The following is a 24,541-nucleotide window of genomic DNA, read 5'->3' as shown; positions in this document are numbered from 1 at the left end:
AAAGCCACACTATTCGCCTTTTTTCTCGCTGCGTCGGCTAAGCTACGCACAGGCCCGTTGCTATAGCAACTGACCAGATAACAACGCCACTAATGTGTCAGTATTCAACACCAAAAAACATGCAAACATTTCCTACACAAAGAACTATGGAAGCCCATTTCCGCCACACTGATAAAAAAAAAAAAGTCTATATTTTTTAACAGTGTTGAAAACGGGCTTCCATAAAGAACAGAACATTAGGCCCATTACGGTTTTATGTGGTCAGCTTGATGTTTATTTTGTGATTATCAATAAGTGATTGCTGTGGCAACTAATAGTTTAGCCAATTTACATGCAGGGCCACATTTTAGAAAGCGTGGATAACAAGCTCTTAGTAGAAGGCTTGTTAACCTTCTACTAAGGTTAACAAGCCTTCCCCCAGTATCACCCAGCTGTGATACTGGGCAGTATCACAGCTGGGTTTTCAATTTCAGAACAGAAGATAATCAACTCAGCAGCCTACATGCCACCAGTAGTGGCGACGTACTTCTGTTTAAATTTAAGCCACATGAATCATTTCCGGGTTACCTCTTGTTCAATTGTTTTTAGCAATAGCTGCAAGATCTGTCCCATGAACAAGGCACAAACGTTAAAATATTTGTGAGCTATTGGTACAACAACTGAGTTTTGTTGTGTCCAGTGGTTAGCAGGTACAAATCCAGTGTTTAGGTTTTTCAGTTACCTGCTGATATCAAGATGCAGCATCAGAAATGGGGAGACGGTGGATAAAAATGGGACTGTACGTGTTTTGTTCAGCGGAATCATTTGTTGGAGGAAAACGATGCTCTCCGGGACCAAATCCTCCTGCTATGGGAACACGTTGAGATCAGAGGCAAAGGTAAGTCGGGGTGTGTGTGTGTTGGTGTTTGTTATACGGAGTATAAAATTACTTTTAGGCAACTCTTCCATGACTTTTATGCAAAAACAAAAACTCCTTAGGGTTTATGTTACAGATCATATGAAATGCATTTAACATGCAACTCGAGCGTCACTCCGACATCGAAGCCAGCAGCGCCACCGTCTGAAAAATTATTCCACCATTGCATTCCACCAACACCGGGCAACACGATCCAAACCACACAGATAGCCTGTCAAATCAAAGTCCACAATCCTCTATTTCACAAGGTACAAGTGACAATGAAAAATCCACTGAACCAGCAGCCTATGAATAGCAAAAAAAGGGCTTATTTCCTGCAACCTGGAATTATAACATTGTACCTTTTGCTGTTTCAAAATAAACGTTAGAGTAAATGTTTCCACGTTGGCTGCTATGATCTGTCATCCTTGCGTTACACAGACGTGACTCCTCTCTCTTGTTGCCATTTTTCACCTCCAAGATAACACTTAGAAAAATTAAGCCATGAAGTCGCACACTCTCACTGTTATTCATTATTAAAGTGGTAAACCTGGACTTTTATAAACTAATGCCTCTTCTGTTCCTCATTTTTTGTATTAATGTTGGGACAGATAATGGGCGAACCCCATATTGCATTTGCTAGTAGTAAATTGATTTCAACTACATACTTTCAAAAGAATATTCAGACGTTAACATGCATTTTCTAAGTAAGGTGAGAGGTAAGAGGGAATATTAATGACTGTTATTACAGCATTTGACTGAAAATTAAAGTGGTTTCATGTCACAAAATTTTGAAAAAGTTACATACTGCAGCTTTAAGACTAACAAATGACAGGGTAATGTCATAATACACACAAATATATAACTTTTCAAAATTTTATAATACCTGTTATGACATATTCATGACAGATGACTCTTGGTTAATGTCAAGTTGTCATAACAAGGACATTTTAAACAACGTCAACTTTGTGTTAAAAGTCATTAATTACCAAATTACACTTAATAACAGTCATAGGCATTCATGAAGACTCCATGTTCATGACAGATGTTATGTCATGTTAATGACAGTGTCATGTCAGCCTTATGCACATCCCGTCAAATTCAGTGTTACCCATTTTGTTAATAAAACTGGTCTGCTGCGACAGCACAGCTACCAACTGCAGGTTAAACAATAGTCTTTTTGTCTTCCAGTGTTGTGGACATGAGAAACCTCCGGATGTGTCTTTTACTATTTCAGATATTACAGCTGGAAAATGAGCTTAATGGCAGAGTTAAATTAAATTAATTACATTAAAGTTTTAAATAACTGATGAAAATATGTAGCTTTAGATGTTTTGACTGTAGACTTGGGCTCTTTGGGTGCAATTTGGAACTATTTGCGTGATCCAGGTGAGTTTGTTTTCCATTCTTTCTATGGAAGAGTTCGAACTGACCGGACCCAACCCACCGAGAAAACTCCACCCCATTTAAATATGTGAACATGAAATGAAAAGTGTTTAACATGAGAAACGGGGTTAAGAAATAAAAGCCCCTGAAATATGTAACGTAGCTCTACAAAATAAAAGTCACAAAAGGAAAACCAATTATGGAATGATTGGATAAAAATAAAACTGAAAATAAATGAAAAATAAATCCTTGGAGGAGGGGAAATATTGTATTTAAATGTTTCATATCACAAGAACATATATTTATTTAAATGAATATTTATTAATATTTTAACACTATTTCATTTTGAATTAAATGGCTCTCCATAGTCTATGGTTTCTACAGTATTTCATACTTGTAATTACAGAGCTGCTAAATGCCAAGTACAAGTAAAACAAAAAATGCAGACACTCAGCAGCACCGACTCTAGGAACCTCTATGACCTGCTTGTTAAATTAACTGATCATGGTATGAAGGAGGGGATAGAGGTCTTAAAGCTCCTGTAGATACATTGTTGTGATCTCTACTCAGTTGGCTAGAGAATATTTTAATGATAAAAGTTCTGTAATCCCTGAGACCTGGACCGATCGGTCTTTTTGTGTCTTTGGTTGATGGCTGGAAGGTAAGAGCTAGCGTGGCTTGGCTGTCACCCGCTCCAATCTAAACAAAGTCTCATACAGCGTTCTGTTTTACTTATTGATCTGTTCCCATGGCGGTGCCTTAACCTACACAGCTTCCCGATGAGCCTTTCTGCCAGCTTTCAATCTGGGATGTTCGCTGGGATGTTTTGCCTACTGAAAATATTTTTAAAAGATCAACTCAGACCTTCCCCTGCCGGCTGGAGCGTTGGCTGCACCACTCAAGTAAAGTTACTGCAATATTGTATTTGTTGTTGTGTTCATGTTTTCTTTTCAAGGTTTCCCCCAGAAAACTTGCTGAGCCCGGTGGTTGGGGCGCTCGGCGGTCATTCATCCAGCGAACCGCCGTGGTTTTCAGTTAAAAAGTGTTTAAAGTTGACAGAGAATTTGAAACTATCACTTGATAATTATGTGTTGGAATATTGGAAAATTAATATCTGAACACCAACCACAAAGTCTTAAAAAAATGCAAACATAAAAAAAAAAAAAAAAAAAAACGTGAATAAAGAAGCAATGTTAAGCCTCGTGGGAGCACAAGTAAAGCCTGGTGGCCCGCCAGGCTTATAATACACCGGGGGAAACCCTGGTTTTTGTTTGTTTCTTTCAGGGACTGAGGCTCTCTGTGGTGGTGACCCCTGGTGGCCGTGTCTTGTCTTGTGTGTTTTGTTGGAGCCCCTTTTCCTTAGTTTGCTGTGTTTGTTGTAGTGTCTGGGGTGATCCCTTTCTCTTCACTGGACGTTGCCCCCCTTTCCTCACAGCTTGCCCCACTGGTAAGCCACAGCCTCCCTTGAGACTTAAAAGTATTACTTCAGCCAACAATTTTGGTTAAACAATATTAATTTTGCCTTCACCATTCTGTTTTAGGGTATTGCAAATTAAAAAGTCGATTTTTAAATATTGAACTTCAATAAATTTTGTAGCACTTTTGAATCTGGTCTCCTTTCTTCCAGTAGAACTTACCTGTGTCCTTATTACAACCCAATTTTCCTGGAGTATTATTCCAGGTGGCGTTGCCGGTTTCTTTCACTCATTGCAACTTTAACATCCTCTATCTGGGTTTCAAAACCTTAAAGAAAACCCGCCCCACACATCAGAAATATCTGACACACAAACACCAGGCCTTTGACATATTTGGACAAAATATATATTTGTTTTGGCTGATTCTCTGTGGTAAGTTATGAGAAAAAATGTCATGCCCCATGCAAGCAATATTGGAGGCACAATATGCAGTTAACCTGAAAAAATAGAGGCATACTTTATTAAACTGTTATTGCAGGTCTTCTGAAAATTTTGCTAACAAGTTTTGTTTGTTTGTTGTTGTTTTAAAGTTGAACTGCACATCATACACATATCATATCAAAAGTTAGTTAGTTATTTAAATTAGTTTCATGTCACAAATACCTGCAATTCTAACAGGCATGTTTACATTTTGAGATCGACTTTACTTCAGTATTTAAATGTACTGTTAATGATATTGTTAGTGTCATTAAAAGGTTCTGTGTATGTAGGAGAAATCCTTAGTGATTAAAGAAATGATTGCTCTTTAAGTGAGATATTCAGAATAGATATGCCATAATTATAACAATAGCAATCATGCTGTTCTTGTTAGAGGAAGAAGTCATATTTTTGTTAATCATCTTTTTCCTTCGCCGAGAGGAATTATGCACATTGCAGACATGCTGAGGATGTAACAGGAAAGGAAGAGCACCATACCACAGGGCAAGGGGCATCCAGCCCATCCAGGCCTGGCAAGCCTGGTTCACCTTTCTCCCCTTTAAAGCCTCGGAAGCCCTGTTTATGAAATCAGCCATTTAAGATCCATTGCTGTAGCTAAGGTGTTGCAGATCTTCCCTCATTGAGTAGTGAAAAGAAGTGCTCCATTGTTTCACTGATCAAATGGTTGCAGAGTCACTTTAAAAAAAAAGGGTTAGTACTGATGACAACACTTTTGCTAATGAAGACCGTTTTTGCTGCCTTTTTGGAAGTGTTTTAATGTTTGATTTGGATGATGTTTTTCTGCGTTGACCCCCTCTGCTCCCCAAACTGGTATCTCAACTCCAGAGAATGGCAAAGTAAAATAAATGCTAAAGACGTCTAACACACTTTAGGATTTGTGAACACTCACCAGGAGCGACGGGCTCCTGACCGCCTCTTTTCTGAATGAAGAGGTCCTCAAAATGAGTTTGGGTCTTATGTCTAGGCAAAAATGACTTGCTTCAAATGTATGTCATAGGTTTATTCTAATTAAGGTTTATTGATATTAAGTATAATATCAGTTGCTGCTTTCTGGTAGGTATGAAAACTTGACCAAAACTCTCCTTGTTTTTTATAGTCAATAAAAGAGCCAAAAGGAAGCTGATTTCTAAATACAAATGTTCAGGGAAACCAAAGCGTTGTGGGATTTTCCAAAGTCCTTCCCTTTGCCTCTTTACTTTCCACATTGAGTCGCTGACATACCAAAGGACATGGGGCATCTAATCCAGGTGCTCCTTGGTCTCCCTTATCCCCTTTGGCCCCCCTGTTGCCTTTCTTGCCCCTTTCTCCCTGCAAACAACAGTGCATTTAAAAAAAGACACACTTTTATGTCTCCGAAGTACATTTAAAGCTGCAGGATGTAACTTTTATTTTAAAAAATCATTATGTTTTTTTACATATTTGTTGAAGTTGTCACCATGTCATGACAGTTTACTAGGAGAGAATTTATTTCAAAAATCAAGCTCATCTGCCTTCTTCCAGTGCTAACTGGAAACAACAAATCGGAACCAGGAGGTGTGTCTTAGCGCCGTCAGTCATGCTCTTGTATACACTGCTCACCCCTTGCTCTTTGCTACGGCTTCTTCCTGACAGCAGTGCCTGTCATGAATGCTCAGGCAAGCCAGCATGGCAGCCGATGACTGCGGATAAACAGTTATCCTGAAACAGTAGGTCGTTTCTCTGCCATTAACACTTTGAGCAGCACATACACAAGACGATTGATAGCACTAAGACACTTCTGGCTCTGATTGGTTGTTTTGACAGAGAGCAATGCATTTCTTCACACGGCAACGGCATCACTGGTAGAAGGTGGAGGAGCTCAATTTTCTCACAGATTATCTGTCTCAACCTAGTGACCATTCTAAAAAATATGTAAAATAAAGCCTTTTTTTGGTAAAAATTACATTCTGCAACTTTAACTTGGCATACATGGAAAATAAGTTATTTCAAAAATATTACTTTGTTGTGAATTTCTTTGGGTATTTAAAAGACCTTGATTTCGTGATGCATTTCTGGTGCGAAAGGAAGGTAAGCAGAAGGAATTAAAAAGGGAGGTTAAAGTTACTCATTTGGTGAGCAGGGTTCTTATGAAGTGCCTTTGACATGTAAGTGATTAAACAACACTGGGGCAGGGGCATTAGGAAATTACTCAATGGCCATACATATATTCGCAGAAATAATAAAATAAAATTTTATAAAGTACTTGTATAAAGTACTGTCTCACTCACCCATCATTCCCCAGGTAGGTATTCATCTCAAGCTGGCTCTTAGCTTTCGTGTTTTACTATAAGTGGTGCATTTGTTTTGCCCAACTAAACATTCAGAGTATCTGATTACTGACAAGCCATAGCTGTCGATAGTCCAGTGTCATGTTCTGTGTTGTCTGTGTATTTAATTAGAGTTTTCTGTGTCCCCGAGTCTTTGTGTTGTCCTGTCTTCCCCTTGATTGTTTCCCAGGTGTGTCTCGTTTCTGTGATTACCCTCCCGTGTATTTAATGTCACCTGTGCCCCAGCGTCTCTGTCGGGTCCTCGTCTCATTTGGCTGTTAGTCTGTCGTCTGTGTATCCAGTCCGTCGTCGTGTCCGTTTGTGTAACCGGTTGCTACCGGCGTCGAGCCCTGGCTTCCGCTCGGCCGTGCTGCCCGGTATTCTGGACATTATTGGACTGTGCAAATTCTGGATATTCATCATTAAAAGAAAACCATCATCTCTCACTTTACCTGGGTCTACAGCGTCTGCCTCACCACCTCTACACTGCAATTCATGACACCCAGGTCTTGTTCTTGTCATGGAGCTGGTCAGTATTTGCCGATTGCTGCTTTCCATGTAGCCGCTTCATGGTTGCCATTTGCCTGCGGTATTCCAAGTTACTTATAGCTCTCCTTTAAAATCTCCTAGTCTTACTGGGAGGACAGTTACCTCTGTCTGGATTACCTTCCCTCTCTTTGTCACAATCCACTTTCATTCCTCAACCAGACCAAGTGACATTCTGACATTTCATCCTGTTAATCCTAGTAGCGCAGATCAGTGAGTCGATGCTCAGTCTTAGCACACAGCTTAATATCGTTCATATAGAGAGGGATACAGACAGCGAGATGTGCATCAGAATGCCATCCATTAACAGCTAACCGTAGACATTACCGCCAAAATGCCGCGCAAGTTTCTTTCTAACCTGCTGGCACGGAAAGAGGACCTTAAAAACCTTCGAAGTGAAGAGAACTTCTAGAAGTATGATAATCAAATTCCCATTTTATTTAATATACATATTCCTTTTTGTATTTTTCATCAGTAGTTAAATTATATGCCAATAGTTTGATGAAAGAGGTTAATTACGGAATAATTCGGCTATAAAGTTAGGGTATTTGGTTGATCTTCTAGTATAAAAATATGTAGACCAAGGTCACAGACAGTCTGTAGGCTCCATATCTGTGACCCATAATGACTAAGCTGCAGAAGAATTGTAGGTAACTGAGAACCTAACAAGCAAATGTAAAGTAAAACAAAAAAAATATCTGCCTCAGTGGTTTTACGCTCCAGGAACTGATTGTTAACCCTAACCCTAACCCTAACCCTGGCCCTCATCCCCACTTAGATTTTCAACAGTTCCCTTGAGCTGTGTGAGATTCTGAACTGCTTCAAACACTTCTTCATCGTCTCACAGAAATTCACTGCATGCTTGTGGTCTTGAAATCCTTTGATAGGCTGGTGTTGAATAAAGGAAGGATATCACAGGCCCCATCCTGAACCACCTCCAACTTGCTTATTGGACCAACAGGTCGGTGGATGATGCAGTCAGCCTGGGACCATAATTCATCAGGCACAATTTCGACTGTCCGGGGACATGTGCCAGAATCCTGTTTGTGGATTTCAGCTCAGCCTTCTACCCCATCAGCCAAGCCATCCTCCAGCTGTGAGCTGGATGAGTCCGCCTGCAAGTGGATCACCAGCTCCCTGACTGACCAGCAGCAGCAAATGAAGCCGAGGAGCATCTTCTCCACAGGAACAATCAGCAACGATGCCCCTGAGGTGTGTATTCCTTCTCCACGTCCCGTGACAAATCAAGCACCTACCACATGAGCTCCTGCTCATCTTCTACACTGTCATTATTCAGTCTGCCTTGTATGGAGCCTTGTGCCAGAAGCCCATTAAAATGCTGTCTACATCGTTTTAAACTGCATGATTGTGAGCGTGAGTGGGAATAAAAATAGCAATAGGTATTTTGTTCCATATAACACAGTAGGAGTGTAACAGGTAAATCTTTTATGGATGCAAACTCGACTAAAAACCCACCTGTATAGGATTGTATTTGAAACGTAATCAATTACAAATTTATTGATGGAACTTGACTTAATGTCGTGTTTTGATTGTTGATTCTATGTTGCATTGTGTTTCTGTGTTTGATATGATGTAAAGCACTTTGAAATACCTTGCTGCTGAAATGTGCTATACAAATAAAATTTGATTGATTGATTGATAAACATCTGACAGTCTGCCTTGTAAACATCCATGATCGCCTGGTTTGAGTCAGCCACAAAAGATGACACGGTCAGAGTGCAACGAACACTCAGGTCCACAAAAAAATATAAACAGGACTGTCTCTCCCTCCATTCAGGGTCAGAAAAAGGCCAGCTAACTTCATTGCAGACCCCACACACACTGGACACAAACTATTTAGACTTTTAGCTACTTAGAATGCTACTTGAATAAATTAAGTCACCACAGAGACAGATTTTTTTCCCCCCAAGACTGTAAAAAAATGTTTCACACCAAATTTCATAAATTTGTAGTTAAAATGTATGTAGATTGAGAGTAAAGCAGAACCAAAGTCAAATGATTTGTCTGTGTGCGCAAACGTGGACACGAAAGCTGGTTTTGATTAAATAGGACAGTGTGCAAGCTGTGTGCAGTTTGCTAGGAAAAATTTAACTACTAGCTGAAAACTGTATTAACAGAGTACCCTACTCACCAAGCGAAAGGCTGAAGGACTGAACGAATCCTTCATCTGGCCAATACCATCAGTTGTTGGCAAGATGAAAGATGAATATTGCATAGGCAAAATTTCAATGCAGAATTGTTGTTAATAGTTATTTATTGCCAATTTCAGGTAAATAGTGAGGATCGCAATTTGGGAGAGAGGGGGTTTAAAAGAAATAGCTACTGTTATACTGAGAAAGGTTGGGGAAAGGGAGGTCTTAAAGGAAAAGGATTAAATCAGGAATATGTTAGAATGTGGACAGAGGATGAGGAAAAGAAGGCCTGGGTTTGTAAGAGAAAGGAGGGCAAACCCTGCAAAAGCAGTCATAGGGCAAAGAACAAGGTGAAGGAAGGGAAAAGGGGATAGGAAGACCTGCAGAAACAAAGGAAGACAGGACAAATGGTAAAACACCAGTACTATCTCCCAGCCTTGATTTAAAAAAAAAAAAAATGTCTTCATTAAAGAAGTCAAAATTGGGTAGGTTTATTTAATATGTCCCATTGTAATTTTGGACTGCTCATTGAAATCAAGGCCAGTTGAATGTGCTGGGAGAACTTATGAACCTCAAGGATAGGTGTGGAAATATACATTATATACATATAATGTATATTATATATATGTATATATATATATATATATATATATATATTAATGAAACTGATTCAAAGAGATGGACACAAGAGACGAGAGTGCCTGACAATTTCTTAGCAGCCAGTGTTTCACTAAGATGTTCTGTGTAAAATGACAATTGAAAATAGTTTATATTACACATATGTGTGTTGCCTAACATGTGTACATAATGTACTTATTTTATTTTATTTCATTTTTTGCTAGGCTATTCTGACATGTTCTAAGCAAACCCACGTAACAGTGACGCGTGGTGAGGTTCAGGACTGGTGAGGCACAGACTCCCGGGGGGTCGGATGTACAGATCCAAAAATCAAACACAGATGATATGTTTTGAAATTTGACCATAGCTAGTTAAAGCTACTAACAATATAATAAGGAAAATAAAAGAAGATTTAATAAGGTCACTTTTTTTATTATTCGACCCCTCTCTTTTCTGATTAAAACTGAGAATCGTGTATGGTCTTACCTTTATTTTATATCACGTCCACATACCTATTCTTCTCCACAAATATCTGTCACTCTGTTGTAAGAAAACATCCTTGTTTCTATTTATTTCTTTCAAAAATGTAGAAGCAAGAAAAACTCAAATTTAAAACAAATTATCATGCCCATCGACACGCAATTTTACATTATTTGTTCGAAAAGGAGCAGGTAGACGGTACAAGATCTTATGATTTCCTTCCCCTCTCATATTCCTAACGTGCAAACATTTAAATCTCTCCACACCAGATAAGTTCTTCAATTATTCCCACTTTAAATGACACTTAAATCTCACATTCTCATCCTTAATTGTACAATTATATATACATATATTTTATATCAATAGCAGTTTTGGTTTTTGAGACACCCATCCTATACAACATATTTCTCAAAAAAAAAATAAAAAAATGTTTTTTTTAAGCTGGTTTATATTTTTGTACTTTTTTTTTTTTTTTAACTCATCACTTAATTCATTCCATTAACACAGATATACAAACACTCTTTTGGGCTGTTCTAATGCATTGTTTTTATTATTATTATTATTTTTTTTTTTTAAATGTCCTTCTCCCCTTAAATTATAACACCTCTCTCTGTCACAAAAAAACACTTTTGGATTGAAATTGAAAAGTTTTCTTTCATTTTAAAACTCTGGTAGCCAAAGAGAGCGGTGGCCTTGAGCGGCTCTGTTCCGTCTGTATTAACCCGTTCCCACCCCCAACGGTTTTCAATCTTTTCGATGCATAGAAGAGCACATGTTGCTCGTTGTGTCAATGGGGCTCAGCACTGCCCCCTGTCAGTGAAGCACAGTAACGTCTGCCTCACCCTGCACACTTACAGTGCACATTTATTGCCTGTCAGAAAGACGAAATATGCCACACATATTCATTAAATAGATCAAACACTATGTGGAACGTCAATGTAGTAGAAAAAGTGGAATCAAATAAGTACATTGGCAATATAAAGCAGGCAAATCTGAATGTTCCTGAAAGGCCTGTTGTGCCTGATGATTAAAAAAAATGTAATTGTTAAAATATCAATAAAAAGGTGTTTCAGCATCCAATAAGTGTTTCTTAAACTAGCATCTTTTACACTAATCAGTCCATCCAGGAATTTGCTATTGTTTTTGTGGTTTTCTGTAATCAAAGTCACATATTTTGCTATGCTAATTTAGAAATATTTATAAGGAATTTTTATATTTGCACTAGTATATGATGTTAAACGGGACATTTTATTAGTCGCTCAACTGGTCACGGGCTATAACTTGACATCAAGTAAGGCTGAGACAGCAGTTGCCTAAGCCCAATGTTTTTGACCAATTTTGAGAAATAATGCTGATAAAATCAGAAAAGGTCTGGGGATCTGTTGATTTTTGTGTGAATTTTGCGGTTATTTGTGAAAAACTGGAGGGACTTATTGATATAATTTGGAGTTTAGAGGACCACATAAAAAGCTATGGTGGGCCAGATTTGGCCCCCGGGCCTCGAGTTTGACACATGTGACATAAAGAGAGTCAACAGTGGGATTGCGTCAATTGCCTACTTTATTCACTTGTGTGATTCAGATGTGAGGCTTAGCACTGAACTGTCTCACCTCAGTTTTCTTTCACGTATTTCAACAGGCAATACATAAATTCAGTGACTTTGCCCATAAAAATGTTGAAATTACCAATAAACAAAAAAAAACAATTCATAGGAAATTCAAGTGGAAAAATTGATTGTCTCTCATCATCTATTTTACTTCTCATGTGCTTAATTTTACTTATTGGGATCACAGGTGAGGCAGCGCCTATCTCACCTCCCCTGACCGCACGTCACTGCCACGTAACTATTTTGCTGTTAACACTGTCCTTACCTGTGAAATATGAGTAGAATATACTTCTAGGAATTATTCACGTCTTTATCAGTAAAAGATACTTCAGAGAGTGCATTAGGTACAATTACATTTAAAACACACTGCAGAATTTAAAATTAATACTTTTGGTTTGAGAGGCAAACGATTTCTTGGTATTTCTTTGATTTTACAATATGGGTTTCAAATTATATTCAACATTGCTGCTGCTTAGCTGATCAATTTTATCCTCAAAATGAGGATGTAACCAACTTTAAAGCCAAGTCAGTAAGTCAAGCAAAGTTCAAATCAAAAATGTCAAGCAAAGTTGAGAAACAAAAAAGGATAAAAAGAAATAGCTGAAACTTCTCTCTTTTTTTTTTGGTCAGTTAGAATGACCAAAATTATTATTTTTGCAAAATGTCACAACATTCAGAGACAGAATACATCAGAGATTTATTTAATAGTGCCATATGATCCGTTGATCTATCATGGCCTCAAAAGGAGAATGCAACCATTAATGAAGCTAAGTCACTATCAAGGAAAGTTAAAATCAAAATGTCCAGTACAACTGAAAAAAAACAAAAAACTGTGTGATACAGGATTACTTTTAAAAATGTCTTGTTTGCTCTTAAATGGCCACAATTCTAGATTCCCACAATAGCACACTAGTTCTGTCAGGACGAATGAGACAGAATCCCAGTAAACAGCTGTGAGAAACGTGGAAGGATGCACACAACATTTAAAGTCATACAGTTCAAAGACAATGCTAAGAAATACTGAGGACATATATTTGCAAATGATTGTGACATTTTGCAAACAGAAATAATTGAGGTGGCTGCACAGTGGCGCAGTTCGTAGCACTGTTTGCCTTGCAGTGTCCTGGGTTCGATTCCCGGCCCGGGGTCTTTCTGCACGGAGTCTGCATGTTCTCCCTGTGCATGGTGGGTTCTCTCCGGGTTCTCCAGCTTTCTCCCACAGTCCAAAAACATGACTGTTAGGTAAATTGGTCTCTCTAAATTCTCCCTAGATGTGTGCATGTGCGTGTGTGTATATGGTTGTTTGTCCTGTATGTCTCTGTGTTGCCATGCGACAGACTGGCGACCTGTCCACGGTGAACCTGCCTTTCGCCCAGAACGTTAGCTGGAGATAGACACCAGCACCTCCTGACCCCACTAGGGACAAGGGTGTTAGAAAATGGATGGACATAATTGAGGTAATTCCAACTGAGCAAAAAAGGAAGAGAAGTTTGGACTGATTTAACTTCAGACAGTAAGACAGAAAAAAGTGTCTCTTTTTGGGTGCATGCAAACTTCTGGGTTCAACTGTAATTCTCAATAAGAAATTTCTTACCCGATTTCCTTTGAGTCCTTGTGGTCCTTGCAAACCCTGCGAAGAGAAATGTGAAATAAATATAACACTTTTAAATCTATAATCATATTCAACACATTTGAATTTGTGTGTCAAACAGTGTTGACAGTAACACAGGGGTTCCACAAGGGCCGGGCTCCTGGTCTCCTAACACAGCTTAAATCCTAGTGAGGAGGAGTGAGCCGGGGAAACGCTGGTTTAAAAGCCGAAGGTGACAGCTGCAGTCTGGGAGCGCTTTGGATTCAAACTGAAAGACTGTGGTGAACCACTGAACCTGTGGAGCCGCTATGTTGTAAAACAGTAGCAACTAAACAATTCAACCAGCATATCTGCACCTAAAATGCAGGTTTCCTTGATTGTTATACTGTCATATTGACAGTATAACAATCAAGGCGGCCAGGGCCAGGGCGGCATCTTGTAGGGGGCGACTCCTTCTCCCTCCAGCTTCAACCAGAGGATCTGAATGTGAACAGTGTCCTTCCAACCTCCCAGATCCCTCCTAATTTCTTTTTTTATATATATATTTAAAAGCTCTTCCGTTTCCAGTGTTAAATGTTCTTTTGAAATTATTGACCAGTGGCAGGGTGTATTCGCCTTGTTGTGCAATTTTTATACTATTGAAATGAAAATATTTATCTTTTATCGCAATAATTTGTGGGACAATTAATCGCTCAGCAAAATGTGTTTTTGTGACAGGCCTAGTTTCTTCAGCACACCTGCATGAGAGTGTAACATGCGAGCTATAAATGGCTTTGTAAATGGCTTTGTATAGTTCCTTATCAAGTCCAGAGGACCCCAGAGTGTCTTGGTGTTTACATTAATTCACACACAATGTGAATGTGTGTGAATGGTGAAGGATAGTAGCAACAACCTTGGGCAGTCTGACAGAAGCGATGCAAGGGCTTGAACTGACATATTGGGACAATGAAAGGTGCAGAATATCTTTGGAGTATGGGAACGTCAGTCAAAAGCTCCTCACAAATCGCTAAAATCAACACAAAACCAATCGAGGCGGTTAGTGCATAACCAGGCAGTTTGTGTTTTCGTTTGAAACAAAACAATGAATCAACCAAAACAGACTCGTTTGGTTTTTCTTCATTTTTTGTTTATTAAACCAAAACGAGAAATTGGACAACCAACTGTGCTCATATATTTTCAGGCAGTTCGTTTTTTCAACGGAAATTAAAAATAAAAAATACCCTTTTTTTATTTTGTGGGCTCTAGTGTCCCTTATTTTTTGAAAGTAGGCTGACAGGAAAGGGGGAAGACATGTGGCAAATATTGTCAGGTCCGGGAGTCGAAGCCGCGACGGCCGCGTCGAGGACTGAAGGCCTCCAAACATGGGTCGCGCTGTCCCCTACGCCAAAATAGACTTGGTTTTTTTTCGTTTATTAAACCAAAATCAGATTTTTTTGATCATATAGAAATCACTCTTTAATGGGAAAAAAGAAAAAGAAATTACTCTTGGCCCCCTGGTGGCCACTGTACGTCACACTTCACCGGTAATATGCGCTTCCAAACCGCCAAAGCATCAGTGGAAGATGAGCTAGCAAAACAGTGACACAAAAAGGACTTATCCTTTAGGGAGAGAGGGAAAACAAATGAAGAGGGAAAAAAAACCAAAATGCGTAGCTCTCCCGCTGCTCCAGGTGGGACTAGACAGCATCAAGGGGCAACAGCATCACCAGTCCACCTGTTTGGGGCTTCGACTCCAAACGAGCGAAGAAGTGGTTCAAACGTCTCCCTTTATTGAGAAGATGCTTTCAGCTGCTCCATGGCTGGTCCTGTAGTTGCTGACGTACTGGATTCCCACCCAAACCTGCCTGCTGTCGTTATTGTCCAGCTGCCCTTCGATCCTCCTCTTGTAGCCCCTTTAAGCCTTTCTCATCCCTCTCTTTAGGTTGCTCCATGGCCAGCTGCAGAGGGCCTTGTCCCCACACCTGAAAGCAGTGTTCCTTCCTCTAAGCAGCCGCTGGACTTTGTGAGTCATCCGTGCCTTTTTGTTTGTGAGGACCCGGGGACTGTGACGCCGTTACTGTGACGTTGTCAGTTCAGGTCTTGATGTAACACAGAACACCGTCATTGAATGACTCCAGGTTTGTACGTTAAAAAAAATGTCCCAGCTTGTTCTTTCAAAACAATCCTGCAGCTGCAGAGAGGCATCATCAGGCCAGATTCTGATGGTTCTTATGGTGAAACCTTTATGCTTTGTTTTTCATTTCTCTGACTTGAGAGAGAAGAACTACTGTGCTGTCATGTAGTTACTATAAAAGAGGCGTGTTCGGAATGGTACATGATTGTATTTTCAAAGTGGAATATCTCAGTAAAAATATTTCGGTAATAAAAAACGCCATGTCACTTAAGTCCATATGTGTAAAGGCAGATTACATAATAGTTTTGGTAATGTAGGATAACTCGCTGCTCACACAGACACAACTTTCAGTAATAATGCCAGCAGTTTGAAAATGTCTTGTTTTACATAATGCTGGATAACAAATATGTAAAATGGAGCGTCCAACTCACAGGGATGCCTTGAAGGCCAGTTGGTCCAAGAAAGCCTGCATTTCCCTTTTCACCCTATTTCCATACGGGAAAAAAAATAGAAAATTCATTAACAACATAACACTTTTTTATACTTTCAAGTGTACAATGAGTAATAAAAATGTTAGTTACTCTGTCTCCCTTTGGTCCTGGAGGGCCTGATATACCTGCTGGTCCTGTGGGACCCTGTTAACACAAAAAAGAGAAAGAAAACTCACCTGAGGGCATGTATAACAAAAAAGGAGCACAAATATTTCTAAACGTGTTTAAACCAGTGGTTTTTATGCTGGACATTACTCAGGTTTACTAAATAATCTTTTGGATTGATCACACTATTTTTATCTGAATATAATTAACTTAAAAAATAAAAAAAAACCTGTATAAAAGGGCCAGGACGCTACCATTATTGGTTCTGACAATAATGACATACAACATTACCGCGCCGCTGCAGTGTGCTGTTTTTCAGTCATCATAATGTGGGTGTAGTTGTGTAGCTTCCTTGTAAAGACGACGAATCAGCGAACCGTGATTCTTTGAAGAGCTCCATCAATTCCTCCAAATTGAATCTACAATGATTGCTAACGACCACTCAGCCTTGCAGCAGCTGATTAGAATGTTCTTTCAATAATGTGTGTGTAGTTGTGTATGTTATGTGGGTGCTTTAGACATCTTGTTTTCTTATGAGATTTTCTTGCATGTTATATTCATTATTTAACTGTTCTTAAATGGAATAGTTATTCCAACTGCTGGGGTACTGCAGCTCCAGGGAGCAGCAGCTTCTTGTTAGTGATGGCCTTAGGTCAGTGTTTTTCTAACTTTTTCAGGCTGAGTACCACCTAACCCATTTAACAGTCATGGACCACCTAGCCTGACATTGCCAATTTAGGCAATGTCAGGCACTTTGAACCTGATAATTCAAATTTCAGGTTGAATTTTAATGTAATAAAATTCAACCTGAAATGAAAATATTAGTCTCTTAACTCACACATTGTTGTTTTCTTTGTTGTTGTGGTGCTGTTTGGTAAATGTGACCGGCCACGACAAAACCATGAATGGGTCTACTTGGGTATTTTGAGTTACTTACAGATTCTGAAAGTGTCTAAGCTTTCCACTGATGTCAAACACATGGAAATAGTAAAAAAAAAGTTGTTATTTTCTACCTAGTGCTGTGTGCATTAACAACATTTAGGCTCCACATATTCTCCTAATCAATTGTAGACCTCACTTGAAGGCCCGTCAGGGGCAACTTAAGAAGTACCACCTGCTACAGTAGCTAGAGGCTCTTTTCTACACTACCATTTGATTCCAAGTGGCCGTCTATCTTCCTTCGGTAGCCAAAGTATTCTCTTACAGCGGACTTTATTCCTTTAGACAGGGTGTGCACATGGCCGCTGAGATTCTACCTCCACTTTATCTCTGACCAGAAAAAAGAAACACTTATTCTGGAAGAATGGTATGAAAAATGTTAGTGGTTTGAAACAGCGACTTTTTCATATGATGGTATGCCTCGATACCAGTAACTGGCCCGTCCTTGGTTGTTATTAAAGCCAGCAAAAGCCGCTTAGAAAAAAGCAGGGAAAAGCCAACAAATGAAAATGTGAGTGTTTATGCAACAATCATGTTTGTTTATTTTTTATATTAAGTATACCAATTAAACAATCTTATTTGAACAAATTTCATCTTGGTTACAAACGTCTGTATTACAGCTAATATCTAGCTTTAAAATTTTAATAAGCATCAACACAACTTTTAATGCTTAGATCTAAAAATCTGTAATGTAATAAGCTTTAACACAATCGCCAGTGTAAAGGCAGTGAATGGACAGGCCTGATTATTGTCATGAATTGTAATGTTTGTGGTGGTGAGGATGGATGGATGGATGGATGGATGCAACTGGACCCAGGTTGAAGTGGAAAGTGCTGATTTTAATGGACAAATTGAACAGAAATCCAGGTAGTGCAGGTGAAAGAAGAGGCTAAGGAACTAAGACACCACTGGTAGCACTGGAGCTAACACTAGACAATGAGACACAACTAATGACCAGGATCCGGCAGAGGGCAGGTGACACAGGTGAAGCTAAATACACAGGGAGGTAATCAGGGGAAACAAGAGACAGCTGGACTCAATCAGGGCAGGAAGACAAAATTAACTAGAAACAAGACACACAAAATCTACATCCTCACAATTATAGGGGTAGAAATCTTGTTTCAATGCCATTAAAAAAAAAATAAATCACCTACCTTTTCACCAGGGGTTCCAGGGGATCCTGGAGGTCCAGGTAATCCAGGAAGCCCCTACGAGGATGTGGAGTAATGTCAGAAAAACAACATAAATCCATTTGGTTTGTTGATTCTACTTCTGATTTTTTTTAATATCTGCTTGATGTTTTGCAGTTTTGTTAACTGCCTCATCCCGACACTGTTTTTGCCCTTCAATATTGTGGGTTTTCTTTTCTAAGTTTGATTTTCTTGAGCCACCTTGAAAGTTTGATCTTACTATCTTACCGTTTGTTCTCTACCTTGCTAATCCACTTAGGGCAGGGGTCTCAAACTCCAGCCCTCGAGGGCCGCAGTCCTGCAGTTTTTAGATGTGCCACAGGTACAAAACACTGGAATGAAATGTTCTTCTTCTTCTTCTTCTTCTTTAGATTTTAACGGCAGCTTGCATCCAATTATGTTGCACTACTGCCCTCCATTGACTCCTACTACCTACTCCTCAAAGACTCTTAAAAATCCCAGTGTCTTTTAAAAAACGAAAAATCTTCTTTTTCCCCTCAATATTATTCAGCTGATCGATCACCTTGTCAAATTTCAATTCCCTACTAACACCTAGTTCTGTTTTTAATAATCTTCTGTGACTTTCGTATTTCCTACATTTAATCAAAACATGTTCCACTGTTTCTACTTCATCACACCATCTACATAAACCAGTAAGGTGTTTCCCCATCTTAAAAAGAGTTCCGTTTAGGAAACTATGCCCAGTTCGTATTCTATTTATAATTATCTCTTCCCTCCTGTTTAATCCTCTGATCCTTTCTACATCGACTGTTTTTTGTATTCTAAATAAATGTCTTCCTTTAATTTCATTTACCCACCTATCTTCCCATATCTTCTTGCTTTCTTTCCAAATTATACTTTTGCCTTCAGATTTAGATAACTTTATTTGCATAACAATATCATCTTGTTTAATTGTCTCCTTCGCCAGCTTGTCTGCTCTTTCATTCCCCATAATACCTACATGAGCAGGAGTCCAGAATAATACAACATTTTTATTTTGTTCACAGATCCTATGATGAACCGCCATAATCTCATATAAAATATTTTGATGATTTTTTTGTACTTCCCTTTCCGATACTCGTCAACGCAGATAGAGAGTCACTACAAACTATTATTTTATTCCTATTAGTTTCCTCCACCCATTCTAAAGCTACTAAAATAGCACCTAGTTCTACCGCAAACACACTCAAATAATCAGATGTTCTTTTTGAAATACTAATCTTTAATTCAGGAATCACTATGGCTATACTGGTTGCTTCACTTTTAGGGTCTGTCGACCCATCCGTATAAATTTGCAAATATTCAATATATTTATTCTGCATGTGATTATAAAATTCTTGGCAAGTATCTAATGTTTTCCTTTTCCTAATATTTGTTAGAGTTCTGTCTACATTAATATATTTCCAAGTCCATGTCGGTCTCAAAGGCCACAATACAGTTGGACTAAATTCCTTATAATATACATTAAAAATTTTCGCTCTATTATCCCCAACCCACCCAAAACTATCCATTTGTTTCTTTCCTCTTTCCCAACACTCTCCTAATAATTTCTTAACCGGGTGATCTGCATTATGTCCCTTTAAACTTATCCAATAATTTACCATTAGCTGCTGTCTTCTAATGCATAATGGCATTTCTCCCGACTCTACTTGCTGGAATGAAATGACTTAATCACCTCCTCCTTGTATAGATCAGTTCTCAGAGCCTTAATGACCTAATTATTCTGTTCAGGTGGTGCAGCAGAGGCACATCTAAAGGTTGCAGGACTGCGGCCCTCCAGGACTGGAGTTTGAGACCCCTGACTTAGGGCCTTTTCTTCTAAAGTTTTGCATGTATAAAAATAAACTTGATATCATGAACAACCCTGATCTTCAAAGCAACATGCACACAGAATTGAAGAGCAAAGTGAGGAGAATCGCAGGTGCTATAAATTTAACTTACCAATGCGACTAAAGATAAAAGCATGGATGAGTTTCTCTGGATCTTGTAGAGAAGGACAAGATCTCATGAATATAATGTCTCTCAACCTTAGAGTTAGCCCCTCTGAGCTAGACTGATCTTTAAAGCAGTCTGCAGCTGAGTGGTTGAGGAGGTTAATCACTAATATTATTAGGGTTTATTTAGTAAGACACAGCTGCAAAAGGATTACGTCATTTTAGCATGTTACAGTTTATGCTTTTTGTAGGAGAAAAAAAAATGACACGAAGTAGGACTAGTTACAAGTTTATGAAATACCCATCTCATAAGAGAAACCTACTGCTAAATAAGGTTTCTATGAGTATTTGCAGTTTTAGTTCATTTTAAACTAAGATGTTCATGTTCAACATCTGGCATCCTTCATTAGCACAACTGAATCTGAATTCTTGATTTGAGCAATCCTCCAACAACCCACCATATACTGAGGGATGAACTAAAATCACTTACCATTAGGGGCATACTGCGAATGTTCTGTAAAGAAACATACTATTACTAAACCAATACACGTTTTCCTACAGGAATACAATACATACTGAAATAATGGAATACATTTTCACTGTTCTGGAGATCAATCTTTCCTGGCTGCCCCGTTGGACCTGATGGACCCTAAGAAACAGGACAAAAACATTTGGAATCTTTATGGACAAAGAGATAAAAGTTCTTTGATTAGCAATGAGAGATGAAATCCTAAATTTAAAAAAAAATATATGTATGGCAATTATGTGTTATTAAAGACTTACTCTTGGGCCAGCAGTGCCTTTGGTACCTGCTTCCCCCTAATAGAAAATTGAGCACTATAACATGTCTGCAAAGTAATTCTCATTATTTTTTTTTTAAATGAGTGGTTTCAGTTTTATGTCTTACCTTATTTCCCTTTTCGCCCTAAAAAATAAACTTATTTAAGTCTCTTTTTTTTTTTTACAGCAGTAACTGCTGAGCTAAAAGGTAATCATTGATATTTATCTCACCTTGGGCCCCATTAAACCGATTAGTCCTGGTGAACCTGGCTCTCCTTTACTCCCCTTAGCAAAAGTGCTTGGCTCTCCCTTTTCACCCTGGAACACATAGAAAACATGTATGTTTCTTTGGTAATCCATACATCCAGGTGTTTCTGTCTGTGTGGGCAGGATATTGAAATGCTTTGAGTATACTGGTTGGTTGCGGTGGTTCCATTTTCTTGCAGTGAGGAGATTAAATGGTATTACAAATGTTTTAGGGAATTTGTTGTTTTGTGGAGTATATATATATATATATATATATATATATATATATATATATGTTTTTTTCATATCCATATTTCCAGCGCTCCAGCAGCCAATGTAATAATAATGTCAGACACAGGTTAATGCTCAGGCACTTGAGTCTTTCCAGTACAAATGTAAGTCATTTTTATCAGTTATTCAATTTTATTTAGTGCTGTTAATTACTTGGTGGAAATGGTCTGTTTTTATTGAAAAGAACAAGGGCACTACTTGTATGACTGATGTTTATATTTATTTTCAACAATAAACGATTAAAAACTAGACTTAACTAGGAATATTGTGCAAAAAGTCAATTCTTTGTGGTTTTGTATCTCAAGTAAAGCTGGGACTCACCGGTGGACCGCTGGGACCATTAAGGCCAGGGGAACCAGGGGCACCAGGGAGGCCTGGGGGTCCTGGGGGTCCTTGTAATCCGGGTGCACCCTGCTGAGAGACTTTTGAGTTACAATCGATTATGAAGACTAACAAAGCTATTAATAGTCAACTCTTTACATTACTGCAAAGTTTACATTTAGTACATTATTTTTCTATTTAAGGGAAAGAGTTGTAAAGGTTTTTAAGGCTTCTGCTAGAAGTGACAATATAGTTCATTTCAACTAAAGTAATGAAAGCAAGTTCAAATGATTTCCATTAAAAATATTAATGGAGAAGACAGTTAATGACTACAACAGACTAGCGACCAGTCCAGGGTGAACCCCGCCTCTCGCCCGAAACGTTTGCTGGACATAGGCACCAGCACCTTCTGACCCCATGAGGGACAAGGGTGTTAGAAAATGGATGGATGGATGAACAGTTAATGATCAATTTTATTTATAAAACCCTTTAAACACCCAAAAAGGTTCCAGACAGTCGATGATGGAGCATGCAGTGAAGGAGTCCAGTTTGCACATTTCTGACCACCTAGAATGAGGATCATCCAGAACCAGTTGGTAGCGAGCAAAAGAAGGGTTCCCATAATGTTCTCCACAAAGGTCAACCTGAATATGTTCCCAAGGTGAAGACACCAAAGGAGTCAGAAGAAGAGGGGCTGTGGCAGGCTGGCCAGTTTTCCCACTGGAGACAGCAAGCACGGTTACGCACCAGTTCATCAACATCAGTCTGATTGGGGCCAACAAACGGTTTCAAGGCAGCACTGATTCAGGAAGTGGACCCAGTCTTTGTTGCTCTCTGTGTCTGATGATCCTCCGTCCGTCATCTTCATCACTGACATGGTTCTAGCCATGGCTCTTGACTTTAGGCTGAAATAGTACTGACTCAGCCAGAGGCATGTGACTGAAAAACCTTAAGTGTCTGGAGTGGGATGAGAGCTGTGCCCACATGGTTTGTGCAAAGCTTGCATGAAGGCTATGAAGTCTGTATAGTATTTATGGGGACAACAGCAGGATCATGGCGTGCAGGAGAGCAGAGATATGAAAGCCCCCATGGGACAAAACCTGCAATTGCGCATACATGTCTCTATATACCCTCTCACAAACACAACCAGGATTGTTGACTATCTCACTGGCAGACCATATTTTGTGCACCTGTGACACTGTGTCAGACAGTGTTGTCAGCAACACAGGGGCTTCACAAAGGACAGTCCTCTCTCCCTTCCTCTTCACGCTCTATACAACCAACGTCAGTCCTGTCATCTCAAGATGTTCTCCGATGATTCAGCTGTAGTTGGCTGCATCAGTGAGGGTGATGAGGTTAAATACAGGGCTTCTCTAGGCAACTTTGTCACATGGTGCAAGCTGAACCACCTGCTGCTCAAAATGACAAAGACTAAGGAACTGATGGTGGATCTGAGGAGGAGAACCAGGATGCCAGTGGCCCCTGTTATCATCCAGGGAGTCAGTGTGGACATTGTGGAGGATTATAAAAATCGGGGACTCCACATTGACAATAAACTGGACTGGATCAAGAACACTGATGCTGCATACAGGAAGGGCCAAAGTCGCCTCTACGTTCTGAGACGGCAGAGTGACCGATGACAAATAAAACCTTGCAATATATTGGGCATGTCACTATTTATTTTGTAGATGTTTTGAGTTAATTAGCAGATTAGTATGTGATTCCACAAGTTTTCAATATTTAGCTTAGCCACGATATTCTTCTTTTCTGAGTTACTGAATTTTATTAACGAATGAATAAAAATGTAGTAATTTGTTTTGATGTAACAATTCATACCAGATCTTTGCTATGCAAAATTCTTTTAATTGTTAACATATAAAGACAGGATGCCGGGTATTGAATAACAGCAAATCGTTTTGGTTTGAACGCGGCCAAAAATGTTGAAGCCAAAAGATTGTTAGTCAGAAGGCAGAGGAGACAAAGTTTGTGGCATGTTGTACATAAGGCTTAACGAAAAATAAATATTGTCTGGACCGATTTTTACCTGGAGGCGTTTTAAGATTAGATGGTTTATAGAAGGCATGTTTCGCAGGGTCATGGGCAACACCTGTAAGAAGAAGTCATAAACAGACTTGACCACCATGCAAAAAGATCATGAGAAGGAAAAATTAAACAGGTTCAAACAAGAATGAAAAGGAAAAGAATGAAAGGGAAATGTAAACGGACCACAACAACAGAAATTAAAAGGGGAGGGCATAACCGGAGTAAAGAACATAAAGTGGGAAAGGAAGCAAACGTTTGTGCAACAAATGCTTGCAGCAAACTTAGGGATAGAAACAATAAAAATACATATTTTTAATGTTCTTCCTTTGAAAGGACTACATTCTAGAGATCAACCAATCTTGGCCAAAAATCAGAATTGGTCAGGATTATCTTTCATGTCTTAGTAGTGAATAGCAGGTGAGACACAGAAAAATATTACTGTTTCTTCTTCCTATTCATTAAATGCAGAAACATTTTGAATTTCTATTAGAATATTGTTGAGATACATGCCCTTGGTCTAGAGCACAATGCTTTTTCTTTTATGCTACTTCAAAAAAAAAAAAAAGGGCAATAAATTAAAATCAGAATCAGCAAATCAGACCATAAAAAATGGTA

General features: G+C 39.0%; 1 protein-coding gene across 6 annotated transcripts in view; it reads right to left on the bottom strand.

Annotated features, from left to right (window-relative positions):
* col13a1 (collagen, type XIII, alpha 1) overlaps positions 1-24,541 on the bottom strand; it is a 49,619-nt gene that overhangs the window by 5,551 nt on the left and 19,527 nt on the right. For 2 of the 6 annotated variants that reach the window (XM_028007555.1, XM_028007560.1), the window contains 12 exons: positions 23,928-23,990; positions 21,884-21,976; positions 21,257-21,343; positions 21,153-21,170; positions 21,029-21,064; positions 20,838-20,894; positions 20,736-20,759; positions 18,276-18,329; positions 16,168-16,221; positions 16,018-16,071; positions 13,477-13,512; positions 5,416-5,502 (listed from right to left, as the gene is read on the bottom strand). In XM_028007555.1, coding sequence (XP_027863356.1) covers positions 5,416-5,502; positions 13,477-13,512; positions 16,018-16,071; positions 16,168-16,221; positions 18,276-18,329; positions 20,736-20,759; positions 20,838-20,894; positions 21,029-21,064; positions 21,153-21,170; positions 21,257-21,343; positions 21,884-21,976; positions 23,928-23,990 — 663 coding nt within the window. Of the gene's footprint in view, positions 1-4,671; positions 4,750-5,415; positions 5,503-8,607; positions 9,559-13,476; positions 13,513-16,017; positions 16,072-16,167; positions 16,222-18,275; positions 18,330-20,735; positions 20,760-20,837; positions 20,895-21,028; positions 21,065-21,152; positions 21,171-21,256; positions 21,344-21,883; positions 21,977-23,927; positions 23,991-24,541 lie in introns of those variants that run through there. The other 4 variants (XM_028007557.1, XM_028007556.1, XM_028007558.1 and 1 more) reach the window with 4 other exon arrangements.

Source organism: Xiphophorus couchianus, chromosome 22 (genome assembly GCF_001444195.1).
Source record: "Xiphophorus couchianus chromosome 22, X_couchianus-1.0, whole genome shotgun sequence".
Classification (NCBI taxonomy): domain Eukaryota; kingdom Metazoa; phylum Chordata; class Actinopteri; order Cyprinodontiformes; family Poeciliidae; genus Xiphophorus; species Xiphophorus couchianus.
The sequence above is the reverse complement of the archived record's forward strand: the minus strand, read 5'-3'. Positions and strand labels throughout refer to the sequence as shown.